The sequence below is a fragment of the Pelobates fuscus genome, chromosome 3, assembly GCF_036172605.1.
Source record: "Pelobates fuscus isolate aPelFus1 chromosome 3, aPelFus1.pri, whole genome shotgun sequence".
NCBI lineage: Eukaryota > Metazoa > Chordata > Amphibia > Anura > Pelobatidae > Pelobates > Pelobates fuscus.
The window spans coordinates 43,665,377-43,682,346 of NC_086319.1; the positions used below are offsets into that span (position 1 = coordinate 43,665,377).

General features: G+C 38.3%; 1 protein-coding gene across 5 annotated transcripts in view; it reads right to left on the bottom strand.

Annotated features, from left to right (window-relative positions):
* Positions 1–2,859: 2,859 nt before the first annotated feature.
* Positions 2,860–16,970, bottom strand: part of NAV3 (neuron navigator 3) — a 662,176-nt gene continuing 648,065 nt past the window's right edge. For all 5 annotated transcript variants that reach the window (XM_063446980.1, XM_063446978.1, XM_063446976.1 and 2 more), the window contains one exon: positions 2,860–5,428. In XM_063446980.1, coding sequence (XP_063303050.1) covers positions 5,309–5,428 — 120 coding nt within the window. In that variant the 3' untranslated portion in view covers positions 2,860–5,308. The remainder of the gene's footprint in view (positions 5,429–16,970) is intronic.

Here is a 16,970-nt window from a genome sequence, read left to right on the forward strand (position 1 = left end):
CTTTTGCCTAGGTATTTTGACCAGTGGAGCCGGAAAAAAGCTAGTCACTACAGAGCAGTTTTGTAAATAAGCCGAGAACAGATAGAGTGGCAACTATGTTATTAAATTACAGATAACATTCTACTGCAGACCTGGACTGGCAAATGAACAAACCAGGTATATGTCCAACGGACAGTAAGTTCATTGGCCGAGGGCTGGCTGAGAAGATAAAGAGATCTTCCCAACCTGCCATGTGAATCAAATAATAATATTGACACACCACTACTAAGTTACATACCGGCCAGCTGCACTGCATGTTGGCTGCACTGTGGGAGCGATAGATGGCCATGCTGTCTACTGCATGGATCAAAGATTATTAAGTTTGCAGCATGGTCATAAAGAAGCTGCATTAGAGAGAGAAGGACAGCTTATATAATATTTTTTATGATATTACAGGTCAGCTTATATCATCTTTTTTATGACTACATATTGCCTTCGCCTTTGCTTTCTATTGGTCATATATTAGATCTGTTTCTCCATTTAAGTATTACTGTGGTGCAGTCATAATTGTGTATGTTTCATATGATGCTTTTTTATAAACAAAGAATTAAGAAAAATCCTCACTTGTATCTGCCCTAATTGGGTATTAATGTATTGCTTCGAAAAGGAGTGTGTGTCATGTGCATATTCAGATTGATGGTCAAATGTATATCTGCATTGAGCTCAAATTTGAGTTGTCTTCTAAAGTGTTCTTGCTCAGATTCAAGTGGATATTATCCAGTGTCTACAAAATCAAATAACATTTAATTAAATTGCTCAGTACTACGTTTAATTAGCATGAGCTTGAGTTATTCGTATTTCTTACTGAATCTTACGGAATCTTCAGATATACCATTCAATGTATTTTCAGGATGGCAGACTCAGCGCGATAAAGTCCCAAAAATTCTAAGACAGGTATGCAGTATATGTGGCATGGTTATATGTAGAATATGAATAGCCTCCTTTCTTCTTCCACACTAATCTTCAGTTTATTAGTTTGCATATTTTTTATATATTGTTTCCTGCTTAACCCCTTAAGGACAGACGACGGATATATTCCGTCATGATTCCCTTTTATTCCAGAAGTTGTGTCATTAAGGGGTTAACTATGCTTCTTAACCCCATTCACTACCAAAAAAGTTGGCTCTGCACAACAAAATTGAGTTCATAAAGCCTCACTTACCCTGATTTATACTTGAGTCATATTTACCAGCTTGTAAGGTAACATATTTCTTATCCATGAACACTTTCCACCCATTCACCTCTGCAAATGGGCTATAACCGCTCCCCCCCTTTCAAACAGTGAAGGGAGTTTAAAAAATCATATCATTCCTCTAGTTGGGGGAATGAGTGAACCACATCTTCCATATCTCTATTAGCATTACAGAGATTGATGGGGAAAATACAGTCATTTGTTAATATGATATTTGGCATTATTAGTGGTTATAAATTAATAAATTAATGTTTTAAAGGTCTTTACAAATACGCAGGGTATTAGACCATTTTTATATATATATATATTTTGCTTTTATACTAATGTTGTTAAATATTGTTGTTAAAGATAAGGGATTCTGTATACTGGCTAATTATTTTAATTACGCCAATGTTTCCAGAAAGTATGAAAAAAAAAGAATGAAAAATACAAATTGTGTAAATGTACATGACTTGAATTTTTTTGTTAAAAGAAATTCTAAACAGCAATCTATACAATAAATTTATGTTTTATCATATGTTTATGTGCTAACTATGCATCCAATGTTTCAAATAAATGTTATGCTAATTTTTTTTGCAAACAAAACGTGCTTGGTAGTGAAGAGGTCAATGAGATAAGAAATGCAGATATTTCTCAGAGAAGTTTATAAAGTAATTCTCTGTTAGATATGAATGTGGTTTAAGCTTTATCATAATCGCTGCCTTTGTTAAAAAAAATAGAGCAAAAGTAGTTCTATTGTTAAATCTACTTAATTCCAAAAGTCCAGCTTGCATGTCTGTCTGTCTGTCTGTCTGTCTGTCTGTCTGTCTGTCTGTCTGTCTATCCTCCCTGAAATGTGCCATGTAATGACCTTTGCACATTGCCAATGGCCTATTCCTTTCAATTACAAGTAAAGAGAAATTACATTCATGACCGGAATTGGTTCTTTACAGTAAGTAAGCAAGCTAGTTGGTTATAATGGATTTGGGCATGTGCGTGTAATGGAATCAGATGTGTGGCAAAGTTGCATTTGGCATGATGGCGTGGAATCATTGACTATGTTGTAATCATAGGATATAGCTCAAATTTGAAATTATTTGCTCAAACAAGGTAGATTAAAGTAGTGTTTTCCAACTCTTTACAGTAATAAAAGTTTATATATTAAATTAAAGTTTTTAGTAGAACTATCTGTGAATCATTAATGATTTTTTTATGTTTAAAAAAATATTTTTTGTTTCACGGAGACTTACTGGTAAAAATATATATATATATGCACATCATAACTGTATCCAAACCCCCATATGAATAAGAGTACGTTTAAAAAAAAATAATTGGGTGGCAATAACATTGCTCTATATACCTTTAGACGATGTCGTCATAAACCAATAAAGATGTTTTGTTTAGTTATTATTTTATAACTTATTGGACATAAGTTTAAAAATGTTTAATCCAAAATGTATAACCAAAATCCATAGAAAATATAGTGCATGCAGTGCCTAACTCCTAGCACCTACCCATAACCTAAAACCTCTAAACGAGTAGAATCTTCCACCCATAAGTTGCTTTTGAGAAAAGAGCAGGATTCTAAACTCCTTTCCTGCAAAACCCATGTTTTAATTAATTTGTGCATGCAAAGAAAACAATATACATTCAATAAATAATTCCACTTTAATGGCAAAGTAATAATTTAGACAGTTACACTGCGCACATCTGCAAAAAATAGATGCAAGCTGGTATACAAGCTAGGAGAACAATCAACTCATAGAAAATACATCATCCAATTAAGTCTGATTACACCAAAAAAACGTATTATAAGGGCTTTACAAAGACTACAAAATTTTTCAGATGAATTATTTCACTGCTTCTGTCTATTTACATGATATGTTACATCAAAAATGTACAAAATATAAAATGTATACAGACAAATGTTTCACAAATATTTTTCCTTGTTGTAAACGAAATGTACTCACTGAGATGTATTGCAGGAAGTTCTGTGTATGGAATTGTCTGGTGTGTGTACATCATCGATATGCCAGGAAACTATTTTCAGACTTGTTCAGACCACATATAATATTTGAGCACATGGAATATTGAGCCAGTCATTAAATGCATACCCATACTTCATTAAAATATAGGGAGGAGGAGGATCTGCCTCTATAGACCAATGCAGAGTTTGAAAAACATCGTCCTTACGTAAAAGGATGGACATCGGCCATTTGGGCAATAGCACCGTGTAGGAAATGCTCATTGTAAAAATAAACAAAAAAAACCACAATTTGAAATTTTTAGAATTATTGGCATATAAGGATGATGACCAAATAGCGGCCACCATAATTTAGTAGCACCAGTTTCATGATGTTAAAGATAGCATCTGTTTTGTGTTTTTCTACACAATGCCATAGCCCTTATATTTTTTATTTATTTGTATACGTATTATAGATCCAATTTTATCAATTGTCAGGTCCAATGCAATCTGTCCAAAGTCTGATCCTTTTGCTATAATGTATTGGCTCCACATATAGAGTTTGATACATGCTGATTGCTGTATTTTAATTCCTGCATAGTTCTAACAACTGTAAGAACAGGACAAACACAGCAGCATATACAGTTTGAAGATTTGAATTCTGTTTACAACATACAGAATATTGTGTTAAGTGAGACATACACCAACAGGATAAAATACAAATTTGTTTTATGTAACTGGTGCAAGGCATTTTTAATTCTCATCATTGCTAGTTATTTACAACACCCACCCAGTAGACTGTGCAAAACCAACCCATTATATAATAAAAACTCTACACTGCTTCATTGTTATTTGACACGGAAAAAACCCATTTACAAGAGGAGGAATTTAAACATGCCTAAAACTATAAGTTGGGAGGAGAGGGAAAAAAATAAAATATTTGTGCTCATGCTTCATCAAGTGCTCCCAGCTCTGCTGGAAATTCATTCAAAATATCTATTCTTCGAGAATGCTTCAGCAAAAAAAGAGAAGAATAATTTAAACCACCTGTTTCTATTGTGAATTGATGGTATAAATGTGCTGTTTTACCTGTATCTCTGAGATTAAGAAAGTTAATCCACTCACAAGAATGTAATACTACACTGTGTAATAGTAATTGCTGTTTCTTAAAGACACCATCCTAAGAAAAACCATGTGAAACGCGCGGGCACTGTGCTAAGCGTCACAATTCATGGTAAATGGTAAAAGGAAAACAGCAAACAATACTTATGGTTCTAGAGCAACATTAGACTGACTGCAAGACTATGATGAGATTTTTTTAAGGCAGTGAAAGAGCACCATATATGTCTTTTTTTCTTTCTTATTTCCCCGATAAGGCTCAAGCCAATGAAGCTGTAAGGAAAGCCTTTAATTGGGGTTATTTAATTATTCCTAGAAACCTATTTAGGCTCATGGTCAGGTGGTTAAAAAAACAAAAAAACATCCCAGTGGTGATTAACCACTTTGTACACATGTGTCTTAAAACATTGGAGTTCAGCATTTTGCAGAGTTTACCATTGTGAGCATGGCAGATCAGAATTCAAATTGGCACTTTTCCACTATATCACAGTAGATTTTCTGGTATCTGCACACTACTTTATGTGCTTTATCTGAGGACCATATTTTGATTTACTATGGAGGCAGTACACAACAATCGCACTAATGTAGCCACGTGACCTGCACTATGCAGTACATCAGAGGTTTGAAGTGAATTCAATACTGTATTAGTAATACAGTACATACTAAAACAAGAAAAAAAAAGAAATTTTACACACATCTGTGCTGTAAACCTTTTAGAAAACAAAATAATTCCAGTCTGGCTAACAAATGTGCAATCTGCTTGTTTGCCCTCTGTCCAGGGCCCCTTCCAGTTGACTAATGGAGACTCACTCTGCTCCACTGATGGCGAAATGCCTTGAAATTAAACTCATTCAAGCTTTCCATTTCGATTTTCCACCGTTTTTTTTTAGGATAAAGTCATCTGCCTCCCAGCACATTATCTTGGAACCAGACTGCAAAGTGCTGCGCATAGAGAGGCAGTGATTTAGTGTACAACATTTTTAACACAGGATTTTTTGCCAAATAGAATAGATTCTCTAGAGAGTTGATTCAAGAGAAGGATCCAATATGTCGTCATGGTGGCTTGTGCTATCACTGTCGCAGCTTTGTGCACTTGAGAAATTGGCAGCCTCTTGAAGTCGCATTAACATATTCATCTAAAAAAGATAAGAGAAAATATTTATACACCATCGATTATTTCAATCAGTCCCCCAAAAAAATGTATTGCATCATCCATATCAAGACATTTTTTTTATAATTGTCTCCAGGCTGCATCAGAAAAGCTCTGAAATCTTGATTATGAAGTTAGTCTTAATTTCACAGAAAGCACAATATTAAATGTCATACAGATATATAATCAATTCAGATTAATGTGTGAAAAAGCTGCTTTCATGGAGAACTATACTGAGCTATTAATAATAGAGGAGTAAGAATTATTATTTGTGGAACAAAACAACAATCCATCTTAGTTAAGGAACTGTTCATCTATGAAAAGATGAACATCGCTTCCTATGTTCTTTATATTAATAACACTGACTTTAGCTCTTTAATTAATAATGATTTATTAGATTTTCATGTTACCTAAGCATTACAACAAAGGGAAAGGTGAATTACCCATCAGCAAAATCTAACACCATGCCGAAAATAGAAGAGAATGGAAAACTGTCAAGGTCATTTTAAATGGTGCTCGCATGCTCATCGTTTTTGTTTTTGCTTAAAGGAAAACTCCAACCGCCCAACATTTTCCTTTTAAAATAGTTTCTTCTTATAAGATCCCGAATAGAAATATCTAATATTACTACACCGTAATCCCACCCTTTCTGTCCCTCCTTTTTAAGCCATGTTTGTCCAATAACTCACTTCCCTCCTCCGTTAGATCATCACCCAGTCTCCACTCCTTCAAAAAATCATTAAAAACCCACTTCTTCATAAAAGCGTATCAATTAAACTGTTAATAGCTCCAGACTGATTCCTCTCTTGCAACTGTCATTAGTCTAAGACTATCCTTACATTTTGTGTCACTTTACCCCACTCCCTCTAGCATGTAAACTCATTGAGCAGGGCCCTCAACCCCTCTGTTCCTGTGTGTCCAACTTGTCTGGTTACAACTACATGTTTGTTCGTCCACCCACTGTAAAGCGCTGAAAATATTGTGCTGATCAGAACTGAGGCTGTGTACAGACAGCTTTAAAATCTGCTAGTCATAATTTTCCCTTACACTCTATAAAAACAAATTGTATAGGTATAGGCGTTTGCTACAGACTGTCTCATGTCAAATCTCTGCACAAAGAATCAAGTTGCACTTGTAACCCCTGCAGTTAAACATCTCCAACATCTCATACTCCCTAGATCAGAATGAGAGAATCATGTTGATCAAATTACCTATTGGATTAAACATGATCTGAAGTGTGGGAACTTATTGCAAATTCAAATGTATCTCTAGATATTTTTTATTATATTAGACTAGATGCTAGTTTTTTAAAGTGGAACAAAAACTGCATGTTGTTAGACATTTTGCTGAAAAAAAACATGTCATGTTGGGTTAATACATTGACAGTTATTCTGATTGAATGCATAACTGTTTTATCTAAGTGACTGGAAGATGGAAATGATTGAGCTGAACTATAATCAAATTATTTAAATCCTTATGAGCTTCCCAAAAATACTTGGGACCCAGTATTGCAGTTTATTTTGATTCTAGGGGCCATAGAATCTACCTGTCAGGACCCAGAGGGTAAGAACGTGTAGCCTTTTATTCAGTACATTTCATTTTTATGTCTGAATAGAACTTGTTCTAGTTATACTTCACATAAATAAATACATACAGATATAGAAAACACTGCACATGCATGCATACACAGTGTTAAACACATATGTATGTACTCAGAGCAAACCATTCATGTGAAAGTTCCATTCACACACTTAATTGACAACAGAGTAACATTCATTCAGAGAGTCCTAAATTTAGGACCTCAACAAAGAAGATGCCAACATGACCAAGATTTCATTGAGTGGGTCTAAAACTATTTAGCAAACGCCAGTTAAATATATAATCTATAATCATTAAGCAATGATAAAACAGATTGCATATCATTAAACAATGATAAAACAGATTTGCAATTTTCAAATATTGAAGCGAAGTGATGAAAGAATCTTAATAAGAAATTCCACAAATGTGCTAAGCATACATATGACTTTAACGGAGCAGGCAGGGAGAAAGATTTAACATGATCCTTAAGCAGAGGATATATTAGAAAGAACTGCCATTAAAAAAAAACAAACAAAAAAAAAAAAACATTTTGTCCAGTATGGAAAGCTCTTAAAAAGTCAGTAATTAGGGGGCGTGGCTATGAGGTGAATGGCGCCGGTCGCAAGCTAGGAGAGCTACGTAGACGGCAGCAGCATACAGCGTGAATCCACTGCGAAATTGTACCAAGGCTATGGCAAGTAAAACGCCACGAAAAATGCAGCAAAAAGCGACCAACATTCAGGTCTCAGCCCTGTCTACACCGAACAAGAGGAAGCAAGATGGCGACGTGGCAGCCCTCTCCCCAGCATCAAGCTCGGAAGAGAGCGACATTACCTCTATCTCGGTGCACGCAGGAGCCACAGCATCAGAGGTGAATATTAAACGGCTAATGGAAGATCTTAAAACAACACTCTGAGGTGACTTCCAAAAATTAGCCAGCGAAATTAAGAGAGATGTACAGGCTATAGGAGAGCGTACTGCGCACCTGGAGGAAAAGGCAGAGGAAATTATTGAGGCCCACAATACTTTGGCAGATGCCTATACTGAGCTAAAAACAAAGCTGCAGCTCCTAGATACCAAAGTTATAGATCTAGAGGACAGAGCCCGCAGGAACAATATCCGGCTAAGGGGCATCTCGGAAGAGGTTAAAAATCAAGATCTGGGGGCATTCATTACCCAGCTGTTTCAGTCTCTAATGCCAGAACAAGAGATTATACTGGACAAAGCTCATAGAATGGCGAAGCCGAAGAATTTACCGGCTGCTGTACCACGAGATGCCATAGTGAGAGTACATTTCTATGGTATAAAGGAGAGGATCATGCAGGCGGCCCGAGACCCTAATCGTCTGACGGGCAAGTTCGCAGGAATACAACTATTTACTAATCTGTCACCAGCTACATTGGCGAAAAGGAGAGCCTTCGGCAAGATAACACGTGCCCTGAGGGAAGCTCAAATTCCCTACAAATGGGGATTCCCAACTCGCCTTGTCATTCATAAAAATGGCACAGATAGGATAGCGCTTACGCCGGAGAATGGTTATAAGCTTCTTGCGCAATGGAACATACACCTAGACCCAGAAGAATTTACTCCAGGAGCTCCAGAGGGGTCACCACAACGCCTAGCTGGGGACTGGCAAAAAGCTAAGGCCGTGAAATAACAGCTTTGAACTTGCCTTAATTACTACAAACTGCCGCGAGAGGGCAGAGGACTGACATTCCTGTTCTGTGGCCCTATACCTACCAGGGTTGTTTCTGGAGAAATGGATCAAGCTGTATTTTCTGCTTATTTTTTAGTTATTGAGTTGCCACTGGGTCAGGTTCCCAGGGTTGCCCTGTTATAGCCTTTGGTAACAAAGTAGACGGCTCCCTAAATAGACCAGTTAATATAAACAAAAAAATATATATATATATATACAAAATAAATAAATAAATTAATTAATTAATTAATAAATACTAAAAAAAAAAAAAAACCCACACGAAACACTTATTTTCCACCTGATCAGCCTTAAAAGGTGTATCTTGAACCCGTACGAAGCGGGATGCTGCCGGCGGGCTCGCCGAGTGCCTCACGGAGGCATTAGTGTTAACAGTATTATGGTACCCGTCCCCACTGGCTCCTTTAGAGCCGGTATGGTGTATTCTGTTACACCATATGTCCATTTTTTGGCCATACCCAGACAGATTTCAGATGTCCGGGTTTTACGGCAATTGTATATAGTTCCTGTTTTGTTATGTTTTATTTGGTACATATTGTTTTTGGGGAAATATTGGCACGTAACACGACAACACAATACTAACATACTACAGGTAAAACGAAGTGAGATTACCAAAGTTCAGAGCTGGACTAGACCTGTTTCTCACCCCGGTTCGACAAGCCAGAGCAGAAATACGGGGCGGTTCTATAGTAGCAAAGCAACATACGCTTTATCTAATGCAAGCCCATTACATGGTTCTAAAAATGTTGTCTTTAAATGTTAAAGGCCTCAACTCTCCAAATAAATGGAGATTGGCCTTTAAAGAGGCTAAACAGGCCCAAGCCCAGATAGTGTTTCTGCAAGAAACTCATTTAGCAAAAATAGGCAGACCGACATTCCATTCTCCCGCATTTCCAGTAAGCTTTCACTCCTGTTTCTCAAAAAAAAAGAGGGGTGTCTCTATTCTCATAGATGTTGCCTTCTCGCTAATATCCAAACATGTTGACAGCAATGGTAGGTTCCTAGTACTGCAATGTCATCTTAGATGTTGCCTTCTCGCTAATATCCAAACATGTTGACAGCAATGGTAGGTTCCTAGTACTGCAATGTCATCTTAATAATTCCCCTTATACCCTGGTAAACTTATATGGCCCACACTCGGACCAACCCGGTTTTCTAGATCGGATCTTTCAAAAGTTGGACAAATGGGGGCTGGGAGAGGTAATCATCGGGGGGGACACTAACCTTATTCTAGACCACAACTTAGACATGTCTACCAACCAGACAGTAGCGAACTCTACTCTCCAGCACCTACACCACATTACTAAGCAATTGAACCAAACTTTACTGGCATATGGATATGTCGATCCATGGAGGGTTACCCATCCCCTGGAGCGAGACTATTCCTTTCACTCAGGGGCACACAACTCGTACTCCCGGATAGATCGTTTTCTGATCCATGGGTCTCTCATTACTAAAGTGGTGAATAGCACTATTGGGCTGATCACGTGGTCAGACCACGCCCCGATCACCTTGACTCTGGGCGACCAATACCCAAATAGGAGCAAAGGTTTGTGGAGATTGAACAAACACCTTCTAACTGACCCTCAGATACGCAGTGACATTGAGCAGGAACTGCAGCACTACTTCTACAATAATAAGGTACAAGAATCAGGTATAGCGTCAGTGTGGTTAGCACACAAGGCCTACATTAGAGGGGTGTTCATCAAACATGCGAGCAGGGCTAAGGCCCATAGATTAAAAACATACTTGGAACTTACCAAAAGGCTTACTGAAGCTTCTTTGCAGAATAAATGTTCCCCTTCTTTGAAACACTTACAAGACATTAAAGACATCAACTCTCAACTAATGGAGATGGAACTAGCAAAGACCAATTTTATGTTACGTAGATTAAAACAGAGGTATTTCGCACACGGTAATAGGGCTGGGCGGTATTGGCCTCTCAACTTCGGAAAAGGGCAGCAGACGCAAAAATAGCATTCATACACTCAGCACAGGGACACAAAGTTATGAACCCCGAAAACATTGTAGCGGAATTTGCGACATATTATGGCTCGTTGTATAATTTAGTTTAAGATAGCCTCTTGAAGGCCCCAACCAAACAACAGATTACCGCCTTTTTAGATCAAGTCCAACTCCCCTTTCTGTCAGAGACCGACAGCACAGGCCTCTTGGAGCCTATTACGGACGAGGAAGTTTTTAAACATATTCAGGCTTTGCCGGCTGCTAAGAGCCCAGGCCCAGATGGCTTGTCAGCCGTATATTACAAGACATATCGAACTCAACTAGTACCCTACCTCGCTACGCTTTTTAACGATGCTTTGTTACATGGTTCTCTTCTGTCAGGATCGGGACAGGGATCCAACACGCAAAGTACAAACAGGACAGGGTACGTATACCGGACCTTAGAATGGCCGGACTAACGTACGGAGAGTAAAGAGAATGGTCAGAAACAAGCCGAGGTCAAGGGAACGAGAGGACAGGTGAGCGAGGAACAAGCCGGGTCAAGGATACCAGAGGGAAATAGAGTAAGTCAAACTAGCCGGGTCGGAACCAAAGGAATAACTGAAATCGCCAGAGCACTGTGTGACTAGACAGGCTAGAACCACGACAGGGCAATGAGTGAATGGGAGAAACAGGTTTAAATACCCTGGTTACAGTGAGTATACCCGCCTCCGACGAGTCCTGAGTGGCTTCCAGTCACTTGAGTGACAGATCGGTCCGGACTGACGTCATGACGTCGGGCAGCGTGCGTGACGTCGTAAAATGAGACGGATCCCTCGCGGCCGGCGTGAGAGTGTCTAGGAGAGCCGCGAGGGATGGAGGAAGCCGACCTGCTGGAGGAGTAAACTACTAAGTCTCTACCTCTTTCGGAGGTAGAGGCTTCAGGTACCCTGACATCTTCCCCCTGACATGCTGTGTGCTCATATTGTTACTCTGCCCAAACCTGGCAAAAAAACTATTATTTGTGCCAATTTTAGGCCTATATCCCTCCTGCACATAGACACAAAATTATATGCAAAGATTTTAGCGGACAGGATGGCCCCTCTTCTACCTTCTCTGATACATCACAATCAATCAGGGTTTATTAGAGGCCAGCAGGGATCAGATAATTCTAGACTTTTATTAAATATTCTTCAACATATGGATGAGGCACACACGGAGGGCCTTCTGCTTGCATCAGATGCGGAGAAGGCATTCGATAGATTAAATTGGACATATATGAGGGAGGTACTAAAAAGATTCGGGTTTCCGGAGGCGCTTATTGGTGCTATTATGGCACTTTATACCCATCCCACGGCCTGTGTCTCGAACGCGGGATTTATTTCAACACCCTTCGCCATAACCAATGGCACCCGACAGGGCTGCCCTCTGTCTCCCTTGATCTTCATCCTATGCCTCGAACCTTTAGCTCAACGCATAAGGGACGATGCTAACATTAATGGAGTATTGATAGGCGACCACCAACATAAACTCTCCTTATTCGCCGACGATGTCATATTGACACTTACGGAACCGGAAAGATCACTGCCGGCCCTGCTGGATCTCTTGGAGAGATTTGGAACTATTTCATATTATAAGCTTAACACCAGTAAATCTCAAGTGCTTCCTATTAATGTTCCCACACAGAGGACGGAGTACCTTCAGCATCGTTTTAAACTAGATTGGAGGGAGGATTATGTGACATACTTAGGAGTTAGGATCACTAAAAGTGCCCAAACCCTGTTTAACCAAAATTACACAAGAATATTTAACTCAATAAAACAAGAACTAGATACATGGAGAGATGTGAAGCTGTCTTGGGCAGGGCGTATAAATGTCACCAAGATGATATCCTTAGCGAAGCTACTCTATGTGTTTAGGATGCTTCCCGTCCCGGTCCCCAAAAGCTATTGTCACAAAATGCAGAGTTTTTACGGAATTTATTTGGGCAAAAAAAAGAGCTCGAATAGCGGGGAGATGTATACAGAAACCAGTCGAGAAGGGGGGATGGGCGTACCGCAAGTATGGGCTTACCACAAAGCAGCATTGCTAACTCAAGCTATTAATTTAAATGCTCCAAGGGGAACATTAGGGTGGGTTGACATGGAGAGACAGCAGCTAGCAGGAGAGAGATTGCTGTCATACATGTGGACCCCTCCATCGCTGAGGTGTAAAAAACCAACACTGTTCGCGACAACAACAGCCTCGATGGCAGCATGGGATGATTTGCTAAGGTCCCAAAATGGTGCCTCCAAATTCCACAAATTATGCCCATTGGAGGCGTTGGCTGCGGTCTCTCCATGGCTCTCCTTGAAGCAATGGGAGGCCCACCAAATCACTAAGACATCTCAATTCCTATCCGGGAGTACGATAGTGCCATTCCCAGAACTACAGAAGTTATATGGCTTACCCCCGAATTTCACATTCCTATACTTGCAAATTAAGAGTGCCATTATGGACCATGTAGACTTTAAAAGAAAAGAGTACATTCAGACAGACTTAGGGGCAAACCTTTTAATTGCTACTAGCTGGAACAGACCCTTGAAACCCAAACTCCTCTCAGCATGTTACAAAACATATTTTGCCAATACTGACATAAATCAATCCTCGTTTGTCCTACAATGGGAGAGGGAGACAGGAGAAAAAACCCCGTTAGACGAGTGGATCAAGAGGTTAAATGCTCTTAAGGGGATGTCCAATTGCTATTCTCATTTCGAGGCCCATAGAAAATTAATTTACAGGTGGTACCTAACCCCAGACAGGCTTAGATTCATCTTCAAAACTGTACCTGGAACGTGTTGGAGGTGCGGAGTAGGCAAGGGCACCATGTTTCACATATGGTGGCAGTGCAGTCATATTAAACCGATGTGGGAAACGGTACACGCACTGATTAAGGAATTGGGGCTTGAAACACCCTTGACACACAGGGCTTTCCTATGGTTGGAATTCCCCACACAGCTTTCCTTTCATAACAGGGCACTGCTATCCCAGATAGCACTGGCAGCCAGAGCCTTATTAACCTTAAATTGGAAGACGGGAATATGCCCGACTAGACAGATGCTGATTTATAAAATAAGGCTTAGCTTTACATATGAGCGACTATCTATAACTTCCCCGACACAGGAGCGAAAAGTTGCACAGATATGGGAAAGTTGGCAAGTCAAATTCCCACCGTGAACGGGGAAAAGGGGCAAAGGGCCTCGGAAGAGGAGATATAGGGACAATTCATGGCGGAATCTAATTACGCTATAGAGGTAAAAAGATCCATGGCTTAGAATTCCTTCGACAGAACGGGTTGCCAAGTATACACTAGCAAAAACATGTATGTGACTGTGCCATATTTCCATGTTCTTTATTTTTTTTTTTTTATTCCTTTTCTTTCTTGAGGGTATAATTTGTTTTCCTTTCCACTACGAGATGTAATACAATGTAGATTTTCTTGAGCCACGGCTTGACATGCAGGCATGGATATTCAAATGTACAAAATAAATATGACTCGTTTGCATGCATACAGCTTGCCCCCAGTAGTTCATAGGGTCTAGAAAGAGGCGAATGGATACGGAAGGAAGGCTGGAATGCAAGTTTAAAGGCCTCAAGACTTTTGGGACCTAGCAGCCCACCTTAATAAAAATCCGAGCCCACGTTAGGGAAATAGGAAAGGTGACCTGAACTTAAGTGCAGGGTTCTTCATTAGATACCATTGGGACCCTTTTTACTATAGTTCGAACTGGGAGAAAGGCTAGAAGTAAAGTGTGGGAGCAAATAGACCAACTAAGCAATGGATAGACTAGTTAACTAGGGATAAGCCCTTACGTAAAGTCATAGCCAGGTCTAGGCGCAGAACGGGCGTACACCGAAATGTTTTGGCAATGTAATTGAACCTGTAAATGTAATGTTGGAAGATGCAAGAATATACTCATGTATGCATGTTATCTCGTATAACCCCCTTCCCTTCTTTTTATTCTGTACCCTATTTTTGACCAATATAAAAATCAATAAATTTCAATTATCAAAAAAAAAGTCAGTAATTAGGTTTGGATGAACTTTTTTCTGATATTTTGACACTTGGTCCTGAAATGATTAAAAATAATTTAAGAGGTGACTCCACTAGAGTAATATGTTGTATCTAAACAACAAAGCACATCTAAATAATACTCTACATCTAGTTTACATATAGTTTACAATTAGTTTTACATTTTATTTAGTTTAAACTCATTCCCACCCAACCAAGGGTATATTATTTGTTTTGCAGAAAAATACAAAATTAAACTTACATGCTTTCTCTCCATTCCATTTTACGCTGTTCTGAGAAATTACTTTCTATACTAGGACTTTTGTCTTCCTCTGTATGGAGCAGCTGTATTGTAAATGCTGCCCTCCTTGATATATGGAAGCCTTTAAGATTTCAAGTACAGTGCTTGCATTCTAACAGAGATTTGGAATGAGGCCTTCTTTGCAGACATTCTACAAAGCTAAGTATAATACAGTTTAATATTGGTGTGAGCTGACAACTAACTTTTTTAACAATGTTTTAACATCCTGACAGCAATTTTGGGAAGATGCATTTCCAAAATGTCCAGCAGGTATAAAGATAATGTTTGAACATTATGTTTGTTAAGAAATGCTTATAGACTCACAAAGTAACTTAACTATACCTATCCATATCTAACTCTTGCTCTCCTAAAGAGCCACACTCCACTCTCTGCTCCAGTTCTGCTACTTTTTCATCTTGTTTGGTGGCTGTCACCTTTCCTGCCCTGTTGTGTATTTGTACCCCATCTCCTCTAGACTGTAAGCTCGTTTGAGCAGGGTCCTCGTCTACCTATTGTTCCTGTGTCACTGTGTAATTGTCTTATTTATTGTAAATGTCCCCCCCCCCCCCACTTTCATAATATTGTAAAGCGCTGCGGAATTATTTGGTGCTATATAAATACCAATAATAATAATAATAATAATAATAATAACATATCTCTCCATCTAGTTTCATTTGAAGGTGGCAAAAAAATATATTTCTGTGTATATACTAATAATTAAAACAACCTGTGGACCTCCAATGTGCAAATCTAAAATAGTGTATGTTGATATAATTAATTTTTTTATGTGTAGCTACAGGATGATTTAATCTTAGCTATTCAAATCAATTCTAGCGTTCTAAATTTAAAATAACTTGTTAGTGAAGTGGGAATGTAACATTAATTATAATAACAGTAGTAGAAGTAGTGGTAGTTTTTTCTTCTTTTTTTTAACAATACAAGGATGAAAAGCTGATCTGAAGCTATGATCCTGAGGGTAAACAGATACCAAAAAATTGCCTACTGATCTGAACCTTTTTTTCTGTCTTTTCTTCCATTAAAAATAATGAACAGTATCCGTATCTCAAACAAGTATCTTACACAAACAAGTTATCGGGAAATGTCAGAAAACAGATTTATAACAAACAAATCAAAATGCATTGTATGGTGCAAAAAAAAGAAGGCAAAGAAAAAACACATACAAACTTTGTAAAAGTCAAACTAAATGCCAATGACACACAATAGTACTTATTCTATTTTCGAAGGCGAGAATGTCTATATAACTAGTGATAATACATTATAACTTCAAAGGAGCTGCTTGTCTATTTTCAAATGATAAGGTTTTTCACCAGAAACATTGATAAGGAAATCAGAGCCTAGCATCTTGGATAAGAGTATAATTGTAATTAGATAAAGTAATGCACATTTTCTTTGGTACAGTGTGCAATAACATATGTGATATGTATAAAACTGTTACGAAAAAGATCTTAAAGTAACATGAAACAAAAAGTCACATTAACTTTAATAAGTACAGAATCCCATTTTACAACAGCACCACCTAGTGGTGAGAACTAAATGTGTGTCAAAAGCAGTTAACCAAATGACAATTGCTTCAATAATTGTATCTTAAATTGGTAATAAATTCAGCATTAATTTAATTTAAATCTTAATAAATTATGATTCTGAGCTCAGGCAATTCCTTTTACTTGTTGACAAGGTGTGTCAGTACTCTTTAAGAGAGTATACAGGTAGCAAATTAAACTGAGGTTTTATATTCACTGTTATTATAGTTATCATTATCATTTATAAAGTGTCAACATATTCCGCAGTAGACATGTGCATTCGTTTTCGTACGAATACGATTTTTTCTGAAAATTCAGCTTTTTCGTATTTGTTTACTAAAACATAAATTAAAACCCTACATACAAAATATAAAGGAAACGAAAGGGCAAATGCCGAGC